Source organism: Siphateles boraxobius, unplaced genomic scaffold (genome assembly GCF_051911475.1).
Source record: "Siphateles boraxobius isolate OS27281-9 unplaced genomic scaffold, OSU_SipBor_1 146, whole genome shotgun sequence".
NCBI classification, from domain to species: domain Eukaryota; kingdom Metazoa; phylum Chordata; class Actinopteri; order Cypriniformes; family Leuciscidae; genus Siphateles; species Siphateles boraxobius.
The window spans coordinates 434649-456176 of NW_027508751.1; the positions used below are offsets into that span (position 1 = coordinate 434649).

The 21528-nt window shown below is 35.9% G+C and overlaps 1 protein-coding gene across 2 annotated transcripts in view; it reads right to left on the reverse strand.

Moving 5' to 3' along the window:
* The window catches only part of LOC143738510 (uncharacterized), a 71885-nt gene that overhangs the window by 24970 nt on the left and 25387 nt on the right, over positions 1 to 21528 (reverse strand). For both annotated transcript variants that reach the window (XM_077230492.1, XM_077230493.1), the window contains exons 6-10: positions 9988 to 10095; positions 8418 to 8536; positions 6332 to 6500; positions 5309 to 5406; positions 4510 to 4581 (exon numbers count right to left, since the gene is read on the reverse strand). In XM_077230492.1, the coding sequence (XP_077086607.1) occupies positions 4510 to 4581; positions 5309 to 5406; positions 6332 to 6500; positions 8418 to 8536; positions 9988 to 10095 (566 nt within the window). The remainder of the gene's footprint in view (positions 1 to 4509; positions 4582 to 5308; positions 5407 to 6331; positions 6501 to 8417; positions 8537 to 9987; positions 10096 to 21528) is intronic.

A 21528-nucleotide genomic window follows, 5' to 3' on the forward strand; every position in this document is an offset into this window, starting at 1 on the left:
GTGTATTTGAGTGTATATGAGTGTATATGAGTGTATTTGAGTGTATATGAGTGTATTTGAGTGTATTTGAGTGTATATGAGTGTATATGAGTGTATTTGAGTGTATATGAGTGTATTTGAGTGTATATGAGTGTATATGAGTGTATGTGAGTGTATATGAGTATATGAGTGTATATGAGTAGTGTATATGAGTGTATATGAGTGTATTTGAGTGTATATGAGTGTATTTGAGTGTATTTGAGTGTATATGAGTGTATTTGAGTGTATATGAGTGTATTTGAGTGTATTTGAGTTTATTTGAGTGTATATGAGTGTATTTGAGTGTATATGAGTGTATATGAGTGTATTTGAGTGTATATGAGTGTATATGAGTGTATTTGAGTGTATATGAGTGTATTTGAGTGTATATGAGTGTATTTGAGTGTATTTTAGTGTATATGAGTGTATATGAGCAGTGTATATGTGTGTTTTTTAGTATATTTCATTGTATATGAGTAGTGTATTTGAGTGTATATGAGTGTATATGAGTGTATTTGAGGGTATTTGAGTGTATATGAGCAGTGTATATGTGTGTTTTTTAGTATATTTCATTGTATATGAGTAGTGTATATGAGTGTATATGAGTATTATATGAGTGTATATGAGTGTATATGAGCAGTGTATATGAGTGTATATGAGTGTATTTGAGTGTATATGACTGTATATGAGGGTATTTGAGTTTATATGAGTGTATATGAGTGTATTTGAGTGTATATGAGGGTATTTGAGTGTATATGAGTGTATTTGAGTGTATATGAGTGTATTTGAGTATATATGAGTGTATTTGAGTGTATATGAGTGTATATGAGTGTATATGAGTGTATTTGAGTGTATATGAGTGTATTTGAGTGTATATGAGTGTATTTGAGTGTATATGAGTGTATATGAGTGTATTTGAGGGTATTTGAGTGTATATGAGGGTATATGAGTGTATTTGAGTGTATATGAGTGTATATGAGTGTATTTGAGTGTAGATGAGTGTAGATGAGTGTAGATGAGTGTATATGAGTACATGAGTGTATATGAGTAGTGTATATGAGTGTATGTGAGTGTATATGAGTGTATTTGAGTGTATATGAGTATATATGAGTGTATTTGAGTGTATTTGAGTGTATATGAGTGTAGATGAGTGTAGATGAGTGTATATGAGTGTATTTGAGGGTATTTGAGTGTATATGAGGGTATATGAGTGTATTTGAGTGTAGATGAGTGTAGATGAGTGTATATGAGTCTATATGAGTGTATTTGAGTGTAGATGAGTGTAAATGAGTGTATATGAGTATATGAGTGTATATGAGTAGTGTATATGAGTCTATATGAGTGTATATGAGTGTATTTGAGTGTATTTGAGTGTATATGAGTATATATGAGTGTATATGAGTAGTGTATATGAGTGTATATGAGTGTATTTTAGTGTATTTGAGTGTATATGAGTGTATTTGAGTGTATTTGAGTGTATATGAGTGTATATGAGTGTATTTGAGTGTATATGAGTGTTTTTGAGTGTATATGAGTTTATTTGAGTGTATATGAGTGTATTTGAGTGTATATGAGTGTATATGAGTGTATTTGAGTATATAGGAGTGTATATGAGTGTATTTGAGTGTATATGAGTGTATTTGAGTGTATATGAGTGTATATGAGAGTATTTGAGTGTATATGAGTGTATTTGAGTGTATATGAGTGTATATGAGTGTATTTGAGTGTATATGAGTGTATTTGAGTGTATATGAGTGTATTTGAGTGTATTTGAGTGTATATGAGTGTATATGAGCAGTGTATATGTGTGTTTTTTAGTATATTTCATTGTATATGAGTAGTGTATTTGAGTGTATATGAGTGTATATGAGTGCATTTGAGGGTATTTGAGTGTATATGAGTGTATTTGAGTGTATTTGAGTATATAGGAGTGTATATGAGTGTATTTGAGTGTATATGAGTGTATTTGAGTGTATATGAGAGTATATGAGTGTATATGAGTGTATATGAGTATTATATGAGTGTATATGAGTGTATATGAGTAGTGTATATGAGTGTATATGAGTGTATTTGAGTGTATTTGAGTGTATATGACTGTATATGAGGGTATTTGAGTTTATATGAGTGTATATGAGTGTATTTGAGTGTATATGAGTGTATATGAGTGTATATGAGTGTATTTGAGTGTATATGAGTGTATTTGAGTATATATGAGTGTATTTGAGTGTATATGAGTGTATATGAGTGTATATGAGTGTATTTGAGTGTATATGAGTGTATATGAGTGTATATGAGTGTATTTGAGTATATATGAGTGTATTTGAGTGTATATGAGTTTATATGAGTGTATATGAGTGTATATGAGTGTATATGAGTGTATTTGAGTGTATATGAGTGTACATGAAAGTATTTGAGTGTATATGAGTGTATATGAGTGTATTTGAGTGTATATGAGTGTATTTGAGTGTATTTGAGTGTATATGAGTGTATATGAGTGCATATGAGTGTATATGAGTGTCTATGAGTTTATATGAGTGTATATGAGTGTATATGAGTGTATATGAGTGTATTTGAGTGTATATGAGTGTATATGAGTGTATATGAGTTTATATGAGTGTATATGAGTATACATGAGTGTATTTGAGTGTATATGAGTTTATATGAGTGTATATGAGTGTATTTGAGTGTATATGAGTGTATATGAGTTTATATGAGTGTATATGAGTGTATTTGAGTGTATATGAGTGTACATGAAAGTATTTGAGTGTATATGAGTGTATATGAGTGTATTTGAGTGTATATGAGTGTATTTGAGTGTATATGAGTGTATTTGAGTGTATATGAGTGTATATGAGTGCATATGAGTGCATATGAGTGTATATGAGTGTATATGAGTGTATTTGAGTGTATATGAGTGTATATGAGTGTATATGAGTTTATATGAGTGTATTTGAGTGTATATGAGTGTATTTGAGTGTATATGAGTGTATTTGAATGTATATGAGTGTATATGAGTGTATATGAGTGTATATGAGTGTATTTGAGTGTATATGAGTGTATTTGAGTGTATATGAGTGTATATGAGTGTATTTGAGTGTATTTGAGTGTATATGAGTGTATTTGAGTGTATATGAGTGTATATGAGTTTATATGAGTGTATATGAGTGTATTTGAGTGTATATGAGTGTATTTGAGTGTGTTTGAGTGTATATGAGTGTATTTGAGTGTATATGAGTGTATATGAGTGTATTTGAGTGTATATGAGTGTATTTGAGTGTATATGAGTGTATATGAGTGCATATGAGTGCATATGAGTTTATATGAATCTATATGAGTGTATTTGAGTGTATATGAGTGTATTTGAGTGTATATGAGTGTATATGAGTGTATTTGAGTGTATATGAGTGTATTTGAGTGTATATGAGTGTATATGAGTGTATATGAGTATATATGAGTGTATATGAGTTGTTGTTTAATCTACACACACAGGAGATTGAGAATCTGTGACGATCCTCCTCATACCTTCAGCTGTTAACGGGCCGCAGCTCAGAGAGTGTATTTGAGTGTATATGAGTGTATATGAGTGCATATGAGTGTATATGAGTGTATATGAGTGCATATGAGTGTATATGAGTGTATATGAGTTTATATGAGTGTATTTGAGTGTATATGAGTGTATTTGAGTGTATTTGAGTGTATATGAGTGTATATGAGTGTATTTGAGTGTATATGAGTGTATTTGAGTTTATATGAGTGTATATGAGTGTATTTCAGTGTATATGAGGGTATTTGAGTGTATATGAGTGTATATTAGTGTATATGAGTGTATTTGAGTGTATATGAGTGTATTTGAGTATATATGAGTGTATTTGAGTGTATGTGAGTGTATATGAGTGTATATGAGTGTATATGAGTGTATTTGAGTGTATATGAGTGTATATGAGTGTATTTGAGTATATATGAGTTTATATGAGTGTATTTGAGTGTATATGAGTGTATATGAGTGTATTTGAGTGTATTTGAGTGTATATGAGTGTATTTGAGTGTATATGAGTGTATATGAGTGTATATGAGTGTATTTGAGTGTATATGAGTGTATATGAGTGCATATGAGTGTATATGAGTGTATATGAGTTTATATGAGTGTATTTGAGTGTATATGAGTGTATATGAGTGTATTTGAGTGTATATGAGTATATATGAGTTTATATGAGTGTATTTGAGTGTATATGAGTATATATGAGTTTATATGAGTGTATTTGAGTGTATATGAGTGTATATGAGTGTATTTGAGTGTATTTGAGTGTATATGAGTGTATTTGAGTGTATATGAGTGTATATGAGTGCATATGAGTGTATATGAGTTTATATGAGTGTATATGAGTGTATATGAGTGTATATGAGTGTATTTGAGTGTATATGAGTGTATATGAGTTGTTGTTTAATCTACACACACAGGAGATTGAGAATCTGTGACGATCCTCCTCATACCTTCAGCTGTTAACGGGCCGCAGCTCAGAGAGTCCATGCTCTTCGCAGGTCTCAGCGTCGCCTTCTCTTTGTCTGTGCGTTGAGATCAATGAAGATGATGAGAAACAGAAGCATTATGTATATTTACAGTTATCTGATGACTTCAGTCCTGCAAACGGTTCGTACAGATTCTGACAAATGAAATTCCAGGACTTTTCAAGCACTCATGTTTTGGATTTCAAAGACGACAATCAGAGATCTCACTAATCAAACAATATCAACCTTCAAATTAGAACTAGAATTACCTTCAAATTCTAAAAAAAGGTGAATAGATAAATAAAAAATAAACTAATAAAACAAAAATGGTACAAATAAAGTGGAGCACATGCAATGACTGTGGAAACTTGGATACTATGAAAAAAAGATATCGCTTTTACTTATTCAAACTGATTTTTTTTTAATCATGAATATATGATTGACATGAACAATGAATTTATTTATAAGAAAATAAATATATATTTATAATATCGTGCTCACAGCCATGCAAAATGGCTCTATATCAGACGGGCTGCGTTGTTAATTTTGCGTGAAAAGATTGTTTTATTGATAAAATTAAACACTAATTTCACATATATTGTCTTTCAATAATTCAAGCATTTTTCAAGTGCCTTTTCAGAAATATGGCTGTTGTCAAGTGTTTTCCAGGACTTATATTTCAAATACCGGTCGTCAAACTCAAGTACTTTTGTTTTACGAACTCTACGAACCCAGTGCACAAGCCATGAGTCGCGTCTGGAGTTCGGGAGTTTTGCGTTCGTACCTTTAGGACAGTATTTGCTCTTCTTGCGGGGATCGTGGAGTCTCCCGCCCAAATTAAAGATGGATTTCCACTTCCTTCCTTTGAGGGAGCCCTTCCTCCTGAACACACACACACACACACACACACACACACACACACACACACACACACACACACACACACACACACACACACACACACACACACACACACACACACACACACACACACACACACATGATCATTGAGTGAGTGTGAGCTAGAAGAGAACAGCAGGATTTTCACCTCATATCCACATGCTGTTAATGTTTACATCAAAGTATCAGTATATAGCTATATATTATCCTCAAAATCATGATTATTTATCTTTCAGGCATCTTTGGCACACTTTTCTCAACTCTCTTGATGTGAGTGATGTTACACTGGGTTAAAAAAAATAATAATAAATAAATAAAAACATGAAATGAAACCGTAAAAAAAATGGATTGTGTATGCACTAATCTTAATCTCACATACTTTATAGAAGTGATGCTACACTTTAATAAAATAAAATAATAAATCGAAATATTTAAAAATAAATAGAATAAAAATAACAAACTTGATTGGGGATGCATAAAATAAATATAGCATAATATAAAATAAAATTAACATAAAATAGAAAATAATCTTGATTGGGTCAGCATAAAATAAAATAAATATAGCATGAAATAAAATAAAAAATAAAATAACATGAAATAGTAAATAATCTTGATTGGGGATGCATAAAATAAAATAAATATAGCATGAAATAAAATAAAAAATAAAATAACATGAAATAGTAAATAATCTTGATTGGGGATGTACTAATCCTAATCTCACATACGTTATAGTAGTGATGTCACACTTGAGTAAATAAAAAATATAGGCAGTGCGGTTCATCTTTTGGAGCGCTAGATGGCCACAGCAAACACATGTTAACACCCTTTAAATGCAGTTTAAAGCTTCATTTCCCCATCATTGCTTTATAATAAAGATATTGAGATAATTACGTGTCGTCGGTCTTACTTGTCAGTGCCGTCAATAATGGCGTGGTACGAGCGCATGGCTGGAGGCCCGTCTCCGGGACTGAGCTTTCCGGGACCGTGGAGAGGGAGAGATTTGAAGAAGGGATCGTCGGTGTGACCGGACAGAAACGAGGGAGAGGGAAGAGACTTCCGGCGCTCCACAGTCAATCCTGTGTAAAACATGGAATATCACTCACTGCACAACAACTCTGATCCTCTACAGATATATAAACATTCTTAAATCAAGATACATTTACTGGGGAAGCAAAAAAAATGCATCTGAAAAATGTATGAAAATAAAGTGAGTTTGTGCTTAAAAAAAGAACAAATATCTGCCAATGGAGTCAGAAAAATCATCTTGTTTTCATTTTGAATCCAGATTATTTTTCTGACTCCATTGACAGATATTTGTTCTTGTTTTAAGCACAAACTCACTTTATTTTCATACATTTTTCAGATGCATTTTTTTTGCTTCCCCAGTAAATGTATCTTGATTTAAGATTATATATATAACTTATTAAGAATGCTTTTCTTACTTAGTATTTTTGTCTTGTTTCCAGTCCAAATATCAAACATTTCTTAAATCAAGATGCATTTACTAAAGTAGAAAAATAACATAAGTTTTGTTTGTTTTCTGGGGAAATAAATAAAAATTAAGTGAGTTTTTGCTCAAAACAAGCAAAATTATCTGCCAATAGGGTCAGAAAAATAATCTTGTTTCTGTTTGAATTTCTGTCTGACCCCATTGGCAGATAATTTTGCTTTTTTTAAGCATCAACTCACTTCATTTTGATTAATTCCCCCGGAAAACAGGACATAATATCTCATGTCGTTTTATTCATCTAGTAAATGGGTCTTGATTTAAGGATTTTTAGATATTTGGACTGGAAACAAGACAAAAATACGAAGTAAGAAAAGCATTTTTTGCAGTGTATAAGAAAAAAACAATTCTAAATAAGGAGAGTGACATCTCTCTCTTCTCTGATGATGTGGGCGGGGCTATAACCTGTCACTCACATGAGATCAGCCAATAGCAAACCACGACCATCCAATCAGTTCCTCACAGACACACTCAAGCCCCGCCCACATGTGTTCTCGTTCCAGAAGCGTTTCACTCGATATACGACACAATAGAGAAGAAGAGACGAGTCAGGCCGACTTTAAGAAAGATAAAATCTCTAAGCCGTCTCTACAGCACGACTTCACTATCCAGCTAGAGTCATCCTCAATCACCCCGTCAAGGTCGGTCAGAAATCTTGGGGTAATATTTGATGACCAGCTGACCTTCACAGACCACATTACAAAGACAGCTCGATCACGCAGGTTTGCAATGTATAACATCAGGAAGATCAGGCCTTTCCTCACTGAGCATGCAACTACTTCTCGTCCAGGACCTGGTTATTTCTAGACTTGATTACTGCAATGCTCTTCTGGCTGGACTTCCATTATGTGTTACTAAACCTCTACAAATGATCCAGAATGCTGCAGCCCGCCTTGTCTTCAACGAGCCCAAAAGAGCTCACGTCACTCCTCTGTTCATCTCACTGCACTGGCTACCACTCGCTGCTCGCATCAAATTCAAAGCTTTGACGCTTGTTTACAGATCTACCACGGACTCAGCTCCGTCCTACTTTCACTCCCTGCTACAAGTCTACATCCCTACCAGAAGCCTACGATCGGCCAAGGAGCGACGGCTCGTGGTGCCATCACAGCGAGGCACTAAATCTCGGTCCAGAACATTCTCATTCACGGCTCCATGCTGGTGGGATGATCTCCCCACCCTCGTCCGTAATGCAGAATCCCTGACAGCATTCAAAACACAGCTGAAAACTCATCTCTTCAGTACTTATTATAAAAAAAAGAATTAAAAAAAAGGTCTTCTTCTCTTTTAAATCTTTCCTTCCCTTTTAAATCTCCCCTTGTCTGGCTTTTGCTACTCTGAGCAATACCTACACTTCGTATTTTGAGCACTTCTTGCGTCGTTCTTCCCTCTTCACGATGACTCGCTTGCTTTAGTCCTCAGATGTAAGTCGCTTTGGATAAAAAAGCGTCTGCTAAATTACTAAATGTAAATGTAAATAAAATACCTGTTCCATGGAAAAGCTCGGCCACATGAGTGAGAATAAACTCGACCACGATGGACTGAACCCGGACCTCCATGAACGCCGCCGTCCCGTTAAAACCAGTCGACTCGATGTCCTTCGATCTGCACAGAATTATACACTGATTTACTAACAACAAATAAATCTGTTCCTGTTGAGAATGACACTTACAACACCAATGTAAAAACTCACTTACTGTAGATTTAAACTGCAAATCATGTTCCTCCTCAGTGTTTCTGTCCCGTTTTCCAGCACAAATATCTAAACATTCTTAAATCAAGATTCATTTACTGGAGAAGAAGCAAAATAACTGAAGATATTAAGTAAAAATGCATCAAAATGAAGTGAGTTTGTGTTTAAAACAAGAACAAATATCTGCCAATGGAGTCTTTAATTCAGAGTTAAAACAAGATGATTTTTCTGACTCCATTGGCAGATATTTGTTCTTGTTTTAAACACAAACTCACTTCATTTTTATGCATTTTAATATCTTCATTAATTTTGCTAAACAAGAATGTTTAGATATATGCGCTGGAAAACAAGAACAACATAATTTTTTGCAATGTGCTCAAGAATTTAAAAGTTAAAGAAAACATTTTTCTTAGCTTTTTAAATTGGCTTTTGAAAGCAAGAGGCAGAGATTGTCTCATTTTTGGTATTTCTGATGCAAAATCTTAGTAAAGAAACCTGTGGAGAAATTACTATTTAGTTCTGACTGTGTGAAACTCTCGGCACAGCAGATGTTACACCAAAACCTGTTACCGGAAGATTTCCAGCTAAAATTAGCTGATTTTACAGTGGTTAGACATGTAAATATAGTGATGTTCAGTGCTGTCATGAGCCGTCTTCACACAATCAAGATGAGTTGTTCTTTTTTACTTACAAAAACTGTACATTTAACAGTGTAAAATTACATTAAATTAAATTAAATTGTCACTTCCCGTGAAATTGGTGCAGAATATCAGTAATAAAGCTAAGTTTCCATCATAAACGAGTGTGTGTCGAGCGTCAGAAGAAACACACTAAACGCTGTCATGTTCAGATGCTGGTGTTCGGGAACACATTCGTGTGTGTGTGTGTGTGTGTGACGCTTCTGGAGGGAAATAAACACAATCATTCTGATCACACACTTCGACTTTCAGAAACACCAAACCAACATTAGAGACACTGCGATGCCAATGGTCCACTGGTTACTCCAGTTATCCAATCAGAGCCTTCGCTGAGCAGTCACATGAGTGTTTGAGGAGTTTAATCAGTAAATGTGTTTCCATATTTCCGTAGTTTATGCGCATTTCTTCTAATCAGATCCTCCTCAATTGAGCGCATAAAATTTTTTATGCGCATTTTTCGAATTTATGCACATCTTGGCGTTTCCATCCAGCGTTTTTTTTTATGCGATATCTCAGAATGTACATTAAATGAGTTGGATTGAAACACAGCTAGTGTATACTTCAGTATAAGAACACTATATTTCTGGTAACATTCTGATCAAATGTATTCCCTAAATGAGCTGTAAGTCACTTCTGATGCACATATATAAATGTAAAAGAATAACCTGAGGAGGTTTGGGGCCCACACGATGGCGAGGTTTCTTGCGTGCATGTTGGTCTCCGATGCAAACGTGGACATTTTGACCAGATGACGCATCAGATATTCCAGAGTTCTAGAAGACAGTGAGTGTTACAGAAACACAAGGGCATTTATTCTGATTTATTCTGTCAAAGCTCAAGAAAGAACAAAAACACCATAAAAGTATGATGATTTAAGTTAGATTGTCTTTTCCATGTCCTGTGCACTAAATGACACGGCTCGAGTTGGTGTTCTCTTAAAAATAAATGTTCAAAATTTTCGCAGCGATGGCATAGAAGAACAGTTTCAGTGGATCTTAAAGGAGTTCACTAAAAAATGTTTATCTTCGAAAACAAATGAAGATGTTTTAAATAAAATCCAAGAGATTTCTGTCCCTCCATTGACAGCGACGCAACTACCACTTCAAAAAGTTAATAAAGAGAATGTAAAACTAATCCACACACTGAAAAAAATGCTTTTCTTACTTAGTATTTTTGTCTCAATTCCAGTCCCAATATCTAAATATTATTATATCAAGAAGCATTTACTTACGGAAGCTCGGAACCGCAACGTAAACAAAAAAAATCGAGCATTTCAAGATTAAAGTCGAAATATTTCGATGCTTGTCTACAGATGTCCTAAAACACACACACACACACACACACACACACACACACACACACACACACACACACACACACACAGTCTTCGTGCTGTATTCTTAAGACTGTATTCCCATAATTTTGACTTTATTCTTAAAAATATTACGACTTCATTCTCAATATATTTCGATTTTAATCTCGAAATAAAACCACAACGTAAAACCACAAAAACAGTTTTTTTTGCTTGTTTTTAAAACTTCATTTTTAAAACGTCATTTTACTTATCTAGTAAATACAGAAGCCCTGTGAACCGCAAAGTAAAAAAAAATCTGTAAAAAAAAATTTTTTTCTAGCATTTCGAGATTAAAGTCGAAATATTTACTAGATAAGTAAAATGGCATATAAAAAACATTATATCTTGTTTTAAAACAAGCAAAATTATCTGCCAATGGGTTAAGAAAAGTAATCTTAATTCAAATGGAAAACAAGATTATTTTTCTTACCCCGTTGGCAGATAATTTTGCTTGTTATAAAACAAGATATAATTTTTTTATGCCATTTTACTTCCGTAGTAAATGCTTCTTGATTTCAGAATGTTTCGATATTTGGACTGGAAACAAGACAAAAATACTAAGTAAGAAAAGCATTTTTTGTTAAATTAAGTAAATAATAATTTTGAGTAAATTAAGTTTTGTTCAGTGTTATATGAGTGTTGGTTCAGTGTGATATGAGTGTTGGTTCAGTGTGATATGAGTGTTGGTTCAGTGTTATATGAGTGTTGGTTCAGTGTTATATGAGTGTTGGTTCAGTGTTATATGAGTGTTGGTTCAGTGTGATATGAGTGTTGGTTCAGTGTGATATGAGTGTTGGTTCAGTGTTATATGAGTGTTGGTTCAGTGTGATATGAGTGTTGGTTCAGTGTTATATGAGTGTTGGTTCAGTGTGATATGAGTGTTGGTTCAGTGTGATATGAGTGTTGGTTCAGTGTTATATGAGTGTTGGTTCAGTGTTATATGAGTGTTGGTTCAGTGTTATATGAGTGTTGATTCAGTGTGATATGAGTGTTGGTTCAGTGTTATATGAGTGTTGGTTCAGTGTGATATGAGTGTTGGTTCAGTGTTATATGAGTGTTGGTTGAGTGTTATATGAGTGTTGGTTCAGTGTGATATGAGTGTTGGTTCAGTGTTATATGAGTGTTGGTTCAGTGTGATATGAGTGTTGGTTGAGTGTTATATGAGTGTTGGTTCAGTGTTATATGAGTGTTGGTTCAGTGTTATATGAGTGTTGGTTCAGTGTTATATGAGTGTTGGTTCAGTGTTATATGAGTGTTGGTTGAGTGTTATATGAGTGTTGGTTCAGTGTTATATGAGTGTTGGTTCAGTGTTATATGAGTGTTGGTTCAGTGTTATATGAGTGTTGGTTCAGTGTTATATGAGTGTTGGTTCAGTGTTATATGAGTGTTGGTTCAGTGTTATATGAGTGTTGGTTCAGTGTTATATGAGTGTTGGTTCAGTGTTATATGAGTGTTGGTTCAGTGTTATATGAGTGTTGGTTCAGTGTTATATGAGTGTTGGTTCAGTGTTATATGAGTGTTGGTTCAGTGTTATATGAGTGTTGGTTCAGTGTGATATGAGTGTTGGTTCAGTGTTATATGAGTGTTGGTTCAGTGTTATATGAGTGTTGGTTCAGTGTTATATGAGTGTTGATTCAGTGTGATATGAGTGTTGGTTCAGTGTGATATGAGTGTTGGTTCAGTGTTATATGAGTGTTGGTTCAGTGTTATATGAGTGTTGGTTCAGTGTGATATGAGTGTTGGTTCAGTGTGATATGAGTGTTGGTTCAGTGTGATATGAGTGTTGGTTCAGTGTGATATGAGTGTTGGTTCAGTGTTATATGAGTGTTGGTTCAGTGTGATATGAGTGTTGGTTCAGTGTGATATGAGTGTTGGTTCAGTGTGATATGAGTGTTGGTTCAGTGTTATATGAGTGTTGGTTCAGTGTTATATGAGTGTTGGTTCAGTGTGATATGAGTGTTGGTTCAGTGTTATATGAGTGTTGGTTCAGTGTTATATGAGTGTTGGTTCAGTGTGATATGAGTGTTGGTTCAGTGTTATATGAGTGTTGGTTGAGTGTTATATGAGTGTTGGTTGAGTGTGATATGAGTGTTGGTTCAGTGTTATATGAGTGTTGGTTCAGTGTGATATGAGTGTTGGTTCAGTGTGATATGAGTGTTGGTTCAGTGTTATATGAGTGTTGGTTCAGTATGATATGAGTGTTGGTTCAGTGTGATATGAGTGTTGGTTCAGTGTTATATGAGTGTTGGTTCAGTGTTATATGAGTGTTGGTTCAGTGTTATATGAGTGTTGGTTCAGTGTTATATGAGTGTTGGTTCAGTGTGATATGAGTGTTGGTTCAGTGTGATATGAGTGTTGGTTCAGTGTTATATGAGTGTTGGTTCAGTATGATATGAGTGTTGGTTCAGTGTGATATGAGTGTTGGTTCAGTGTGATATGAGTGTTGGTTCAGTGTTATATGAGTGTTGGTTCAGTGTGATATGAGTGTTGGTTCAGTGTTATATGAGTGTTGATTCAGTGTGATATGAGTGTTGGTTCAGTGTGATATGAGTGTTGGTTCAGTGTTATATGAGTGTTGATTCAGTGTGATATGAGTGTTGGTTCAGTGTGATATGAGTGTTGGTTCAGTGTTATATGAGTGTTGGTTCAGTGTGATATGAGTGTTGGTTCAGTGTGATATGAGTGTTGGTTCAGTGTTATATGAGTGTTGGTTCAGTGTGATATGAGTGTTGGTTCAGTGTTATATGAGTGTTGGTTCAGTGTGATATGAGTGTTGGTTCAGTGTGATATGAGTGTTGGTTCAGTGTTATATGAGTGTTGGTTCAGTGTGATATGAGTGTTGGTTCAGTGTTATATGAGTGTTGGTTCAGTGTTATATGAGTGTTGGTTCAGTGTGATATGAGTGTTGGTTCAGTGTTATATGAGTGTTGGTTCAGTGTTATATGAGTGTTGGTTCAGTGTGATATGAGTGTTGGTTCAGTGTTATATGAGTGTTGGTTCAGTATGATATGAGTGTTGGTTCAGTGTTATATGAGTGTTGGTTCAGTGTTATATGAGTGTTGGTTCAGTATGATATGAGTGTTGGTTCAGTGTTATATGAGTGTTGGTTCAGTGTTATATGAGTGTTGGTTCAGTATGATATGAGTGTTGGTTCAGTGTGATATGAGTGTTGGTTCAGTGTGATATGAGTGTTGGTTCAGTGTTATATGAGTGTTGGTTCAGTGTTATATGAGTTTTGGTTCAGTGTTATATGAGTGTTGGTTGAGTGTTATATGAGTGTTGGTTCAGTGTGATATGAGTGTTGGTTCAGTGTGATATGAGTGTTGGTTCAGTGTTATATGAGTGTTGGTTCAGTGTTATATGAGTGTTGGTTCAGTGTTATATGAGTGTTGGTTCAGTGTTATATGAGTGTTGGTTCAGTGTGATATGAGTGTTGGTTCAGTGTGATATGAGTGTTGGTTCAGTGTGATATGAGTGTTGGTTCAGTGTGATATGAGTGTTGGTTCAGTGTGATATGAGTGTTGGTTCAGTGTTATATGAGTGTTGGTTCAGTGTTATATGAGTGTTGGTTCAGTGTTATATGAGTGTTGGTTCAGTGTGATATGAGTGTTGGTTCAGTGTTATATGAGTGTTGGTTGAGTGTGATATGAGTGTTGGTTCAGTGTTATATGAGTGTTGGTTCAGTGTTATATGAGTGTTGGTTCAGTGTGATATGAGTGTTGGTTCAGTGTGATATGAGTGTTGGTTCAGTGTTATATGAGTGTTGGTTCAGTGTGATATGAGTGTTGGTTCAGTGTTATATGAGTGTTGGTTCAGTGTTATATGAGTGTTGGTTCAGTGTTATATGAGTGTTGGTTCAGTGTGATATGAGTGTTGGTTCAGTGTGATATGAGTGTTGGTTCAGTGTTATATGAGTGTTGGTTCAGTGTGATATGAGTGTTGGTTCAGTGTGATATGAGTGTTGGTTCAGTGTTATATGAGTGTTGGTTCAGTGTTATATGAGTGTTGGTTCAGTGTGATATGAGTGTTGGTTCAGTGTGATATGAGTGTTGGTTCAGTGTTATATGAGTGTTGGTTCAGTGTGATATGAGTGTTGGTTCAGTGTGATATGAGTGTTGGTTCAGTGTGATATGAGTGTTGGTTCAGTGTGATATGAGTGTTGGTTCAGTGTGATATGAGTGTTGGTTCAGTGTTATATGAGTGTTGGTTCAGTGTTATATGAGTGTTGGTTCAGTGTGATATGAGTGTTGGTTCAGTGTGATATGAGTGTTGGTTCAGTGTTATATGAGTGTTGGTTCAGTGTTATATGAGTGTTGGTTCAGTGTTATATGAGTGTTGGTTCAGTGTTATATGAGTGTTGGTTCAGTGTGATATGAGTGTTGGTTCAGTGTGATATGAGTGTTGGTTCAGTGTGATATGAGTGTTGGTTCAGTGTTATATGAGTGTTGGTTCAGTGTGATATGAGTGTTGGTTCAGTGTTATATGAGTGTTGGTTCAGTGTGATATGAGTGTTGGTTCAGTGTTATATGAGTTTTGGTTCAGTGTTATATGAGTGTTGGTTCAGTGTGATATGAGTGTTGGTTCAGTGTGATATGAGTGTTGGTTCAGTGTTATATGAGTGTTGGTTCAGTGTGATATGAGTGTTGGTTCAGTGTTATATGAGTGTTGGTTCAGTGTGATATGAGTGTTGGTTCAGTGTTAAATGAGTGTTGGTTCAGTGTGATATGAGTGTTGGTTCAGTGTGATATGAGTGTTGGTTCAGTGTTATATGAGTGTTGGTTCAGTGTGATATGAGTGTTGGTTCAGTGTTAAATGAGTGTTGGTTCAGTGTGATATGAGTGTTGGTTCAGTGTTATATGAGTGTTGGTTCAGTGTGATATGAGTGTTGGTTCAGTGTTATATGAGTGTTGGTTGAGTGTGATATGAGTGTTGGTTCAGTGTTATATGAGTGTTGGTTCAGTGTGATATGAGTGTTGGTTCAGTGTGATATGAGTGTTGGTTCAGTGTGATATGAGTGTTGGTTCAGTGTGATATGAGTGTTGGTTCAGTGTTATATGAGTGTTGGTTCAGTGTTATATGAGTGTTGGTTCAGTGTTATATGAGTGTTGGTTCAGTGTGATATGAGTGTTGGTTCAGTGTGATATGAGTGTTGGTTCAGTGTTATATGAGTGTTGGTTCAGTGTGATATGAGTGTTGGTTCAGTGTGATATGAGTGTTGGTTCAGTGTGATATGAGTGTTGGTTCAGTGTTATATGAGTGTTGGTTCAGTGTTATATGAGTGTTGGTTCAGTGTTATATGAGTGTTGGTTCAGTGTGATATGAGTGTTGGTTCAGTGTTATATGAGTGTTGGTTCAGTGTGATATGAGTGTTGGTTCAGTGTGATATGAGTGTTGGTTCAGTGTTATATGAGTGTTGGTTCAGTGTGATATGAGTGTTGGTTCAGTGTGATATGAGTGTTGGTTCAGTGTTATATGAGTGTTGGTTCAGTGTTATATGAGTGTTGGTTCAGTGTTATATGAGTGTTGGTTCAGTGTGATATGAGTGTTGGTTCAGTGTTATATGAGTGTTGGTTCAGTGTGATATGAGTGTTGGTTCAGTGTGATATGAGTGTTGGTTCAATGTTATATGAGTGTTGGTTCAGTGTGATATGAGTGTTAGATCAGTGTGATATGAGTGTTGGTTCAGTGTGATATGAGTGTTGGTTCAGTGTTATATGAGTGTTGGTTCAGTGTGATATGAGTGTTGGTTCAGTGTTATATGAGTGTTGGTTCAGTGTGATATGAGTGTTGGTTCAGTGTTATATGAGTGTTGGTTCAGTGTTATATGAGTGTTGGTTCAGTGTTATATGAGTGTTGGTTCAGTGTTATATGAGTGTTGGTTCAGTGTGATATGAGTGTTGGTTCAGTGTTATATGAGTGTTGGTTCAGTGTGATATGAGTGTTGGTTCAGTGTGATATGAGTGTTGGTTCAGTGTTATATGAGTGTTGGTTCAGTGTGATATGAGTGTTGGTTCAGTGTGATATGAGTGTTGGTTCAGTGTTATATGAGTGTTGGTTCAGTGTGATATGAGTGTTGGTTCAGTGTTATATGAGTGTTGGTTCAGTGTGATATGAGTGTTGGTTCAGTGTTATATGAGTGTTGGTTCAGTGTGATATGAGTGTTGGTTCAGTGTGATATGAGTGTTGGTTCAGTGTTATATGAGTGTTGGTTCAGTGTGATATGAGTGTTGGTTCAGTGTGATATGAGTGTTGGTTCAGTGTTATATGAGTGTTGGTTCAGTGTGATATGAGTGTTGGTTCAGTGTTATATGAGTGTTGGTTCAGTGTGATATGAGTGTTGGTTCAGTGTGATATGAGTGTTGGTTCAGTGTGATATGAGTGTTGGTTCAGTGTGATATGAGTGTTGGTTCAGTGTTATATGAGTGTTGGTTCAGTGTTATATGAGTGTTGGTTCAGTGTTATATGAGTGTTGGTTCAGTGTGATATGAGTGTTGGTTCAGTGTGATATGAGTGTTGGTTCAGTGTTATATGAGTGTTGGTTCAGTGTGATATGAGTGTTGGTTCAGTGTGATATGAGTGTTGGTTCAGTGTGATATGAGTGTTGGTTCAGTGTTATATGAGTGTTGGTTCAGTGTGATATGAGTGTTGGTTCAGTGTGATATGAGTGTTGGTTCAGTGTTATATGAGTGTTGGTTCAGTGTTATATGAGTGTTGGTTCAGTGTGATATGAGTGTTGGTTCAGTGTTATATGAGTGTTGGTTCAGTGTTATATGAGTGTTGGTTCAGTGTTATATGAGTGTTGGTTGAGTGTGATATGAGTGTTGGTTCAGTGTTATATGAGTGTTGGTTGAGTGTGATATGAGTGTTGGTTCAGTGTTATATGAGTGTTGGTTCAGTGTTATATGAGTGTTGGTTGAGTGTGATATGAGTGTTGGTTCAGTGTTATATGAGTGTTGGTTCAGTGTGATATGAGTGTTGGTTCAGTGTTATATGAGTGTTGGTTCAGTGTGATATGAGTGTTGGTTCAGTGTGATATGAGTGTTGGTTCAGTGTTATATGAGTGTTGGTTCAGTGTTATATGAGTGTTGGTTCAGTGTTATATGAGTGTTGGTTCAGTGTTATATGAGTGTTGGTTCAGTGTTATATGAGTGTTGGTTCAGTGTTATATGAGTGTTGGTTCAGTGTTATATGAGTGTTGGTTCAGTGTTATATGAGTGTTGGTTCAGTGTGATATGAGTGTTGGTTCAGTGTGATATGAGTGTTGGTTCAGTGTTATATGAGTGTTGGTTCAGTGTGATATGAGTGTTGGTTCAGTGTTATATGAGTGTTGGTTCAGTGTGATATGAGTGTTGGTTCAGTGTGATATGAGTGTTGGTTCAGTGTTATATGAGTGTTGGTTCAGTGTGATATGAGTGTTGGTTCAGTGTGATATGAGTGTTGGTTCAGTGTGATATGAGTGTTGGTTCAGTGTTATATGAGTGTTGGTTCAGTGTTATATGAGTGTTGGTTCAGTGTTATATGAGTGTTGGTTCAGTGTGATATGAGTGTTGGTTCAGTGTTATATGAGTGTTGGTTCAGTGTGATATGAGTGTTGGTTCAGTGTGATATGAGTGTTGGTTCAGTGTTATATGAGTGTTGGTTCAGTGTGATATGAGTGTTGGTTCAGTGTGATATGAGTGTTGGTTCAGTGTTATATGAGTGTTGGTTCAGTGTTATATGAGTGTTGGTTCAGTGTTATATGAGTGTTGGTTCAGTGTGATATGAGTGTTGGTTCAGTGTTATATGAGTGTTGGTTCAGTGTGATATGAGTGTTGGTTCAGTGTGATATGAGTGTTGGTTCAATGTTATATGAGTGTTGGTTCAGTGTGATATGAGTGTTAGATCAGTGTGATATGAGTGTTGGTTCAGTGTGATATGAGTGTTGGTTCAGTGTTATATGAGTGTTGGTTCAGTGTGATATGAGTGTTGGTTCAGTGTTATATGAGTGTTGGTTCAGTGTGATATGAGTGTTGGTTCAGTGTTATATGAGTGTTGGTTCAGTGTTATATGAGTGTTGGTTCAGTGTTATATGAGTGTTGGTTCAGTGTTATATGAGTGTTGGTTCAGTGTGATATGAGTGTTGGTTCAGTGTTATATGAGTGTTGGTTCAGTGTGATATGAGTGTTGGTTCAGTGTGATATGAGTGTTGGTTCAGTGTTATATGAGTGTTGGTTCAGTGTGATATGAGTGTTGGTTCAGTGTGATATGAGTGTTGGTTCAGTGTTATATGAGTGTTGGTTCAGTGTGATATGAGTGTTGGTTCAGTGTTATATGAGTGTTGGTTCAGTGTGATATGAGTGTTGGTTCAGTGTTATATGAGTGTTGGTTCAGTGTGATATGAGTGTTGGTTCAGTGTGATATGAGTGTTGGTTCAGTGTTATATGAGTGTTGGTTCAGTGTGATATGAGTGTTGGTTCAGTGTGATATGAGTGTTGGTTCAGTGTTATATGAGTGTTGGTTCAGTGTGATATGAGTGTTGGTTCAGTGTTATATGAGTGTTGGTTCAGTGTGATATGAGTGTTGGTTCAGTGTGATATGAGTGTTGGTTCAGTGTGATATGAGTGTTGGTTCAGTGTGATATGAGTGTTGGTTCAGTGTTATATGAGTGTTGGTTCAGTGTTATATGAGTGTTGGTTCAGTGTTATATGAGTGTTGGTTCAGTGTGATATGAGTGTTGGTTCAGTGTGATATGAGTGTTGGTTCAGTGTTATATGAGTGTTGGTTCAGTGTGATATGAGTGTTGGTTCAGTGTGATATGAGTGTTGGTTCAGTGTGATATGAGTGTTGGTTCAGTGTTATATGAGTGTTGGTTCAGTGTGATATGAGTGTTGGTTCAGTGTGATATGAGTGTTGGTTCAGTGTTATATGAGTGTTGGTTCAGTGTTATATGAGTGTTGGTTCAGTGTGATATGAGTGTTGGTTCAGTGTTATATGAGTGTTGGTTCAGTGTTATATGAGTGTTGGTTCAGTGTTATATGAGTGTTGGTTGAGTGTGATATGAGTGTTGGTTCAGTGTTATATGAGTGTTGGTTGAGTGTGATATGAGTGTTGGTTCAGTGTTATATGAGTGTTGGTTCAGTGTTATATGAGTGTTGGTTGAGTGTGATATGAGTGTTGGTTCAGTGTTATATGAGTGTTGGTTCAGTGTGATATGAGTGTTGGTTCAGTGTTATATGAGTGTTGGTTCAGTGTGATATGAGTGTTGGTTCAGTGTGATATGAGTGTTGGTTCAGTGTTATATGAGTGTTGGTTCAGTGTTATATGAGTGTTGGTTCAGTGTTATATGAGTGTTGGTTCAGTGTTATATGAGTGTTGGTTCAGTGTTATATGAGTGTTGGTTCAGTGTTATATGAGTGTTGGTTCAGTGTTATATGAGTGTTGGTTCAGTGTTATATGAGTGTTGGTTCAGTGTGATATGAGTGTTGGTTCAGTGTGATATGAGTGTTGGTTCAGTGTTATATGAGTGTTGGTTCAGTGTGATATGAGTGTTGGTTCAGTGTTATATGAGTGTTGGTTCAGTGTGATATGAGTGTTGGTTCAGTGTGATATGAGTGTTGGTTCAGTGTTATATGAGTGTTGGTTCAGTGTGATATGAGTGTTGGTTCAGTGTTATATGAGTGTTGGTTCAGTGTTATATGAGTGTTGGTTCAGTGTTATATGAGTGTTGATTCAGTGTTATATGAGTGTTGGTTCAGTGTGATATGAGTGTTGGTTCAGTGTGATATGAGTGTTGGTTGAGTGTTATATGAGTGTTGGTTCAGTGTTATATGAGTGTTGGTTCAGTGTTATATGAGTGTTGGTTCAGTGTGATATGAGTGTTGGTTCAGTGTTATATGAGTGTTGGTTCAGTGTGATATGAGTGTTGGTTCAGTGTGATATGAGTGTTGGTTCAGTGTGATATGAGTGTTGGTTCAGTGTTATATGAGTGTTGATTCAGTGTGATATGAGTGTTGGTTCAGTGTTATATGAGTGTTGGTTCAGTGTTATATGAGTGTTGGTTCAGTGTTATATGAGTGTTGGTTCAGTGTGATATGAGTGTTGGTTCAGTGTTATATGAGTGTTGATTCAGTGTGATATGAGTGTTGATTCAGTGTGATATGAGTGTTGGTTCAGTGTTATATGAGTGTTGGTTCAGTGTGATATGAGTGTTGGTTCAGTGTTATATGAGTGTTGGTTCAGTGTGATATGAGTGTTGATTCAGTGTGATATGAGTGTTGGTTCAGTGTTATATGAGTGTTGGTTCAGTGTGATATGAGTGTTGGTTCAGTGTTATATGAGTGTTGGTTCAGTGTGATATGAGTGTTGATTCAGTGTGATATGAGTGTTGGTTCAGTGTTATATGAGTGTTGGTTCAGTGTTATATGAGTGTTGGTTCAGTGTGATATGAGTGTTGGTTCAGTGTTATATGAGTGTTGGTTCAGTGTGATATGAGTGTTGGTTCAGTGTGATATGAGTGTTGGTTCAGTGTGATATGAGTGTTGGTTCAGTGTTATATGAGTGTTGGTTCAGTGTGATATGAGTGTTGGTTCAGTGTTATATGAGTGTTGGTTCAGTGTGATATGAGTGTTGGTTCAGTGTGATATGAGTGTTGGTTCAGTGTTATATGAGTGTTGGTTCAGTGTTATATGAGTGTTGGTTCAGTGTGATATGAGTGTTGGTTCAGTGTTATATGAGTGTTGGTTCAGTGTTATATGAGTGTTGGTTCAGTGTTATATGAGTGTTGGTTCATTGTGATATGAGTGTTGGTTCAGTGTGATATGAGTGTTGGTTCAGTGTTATATGAGTGTTGGTTCAGTGTGATATGAGTGTTGGT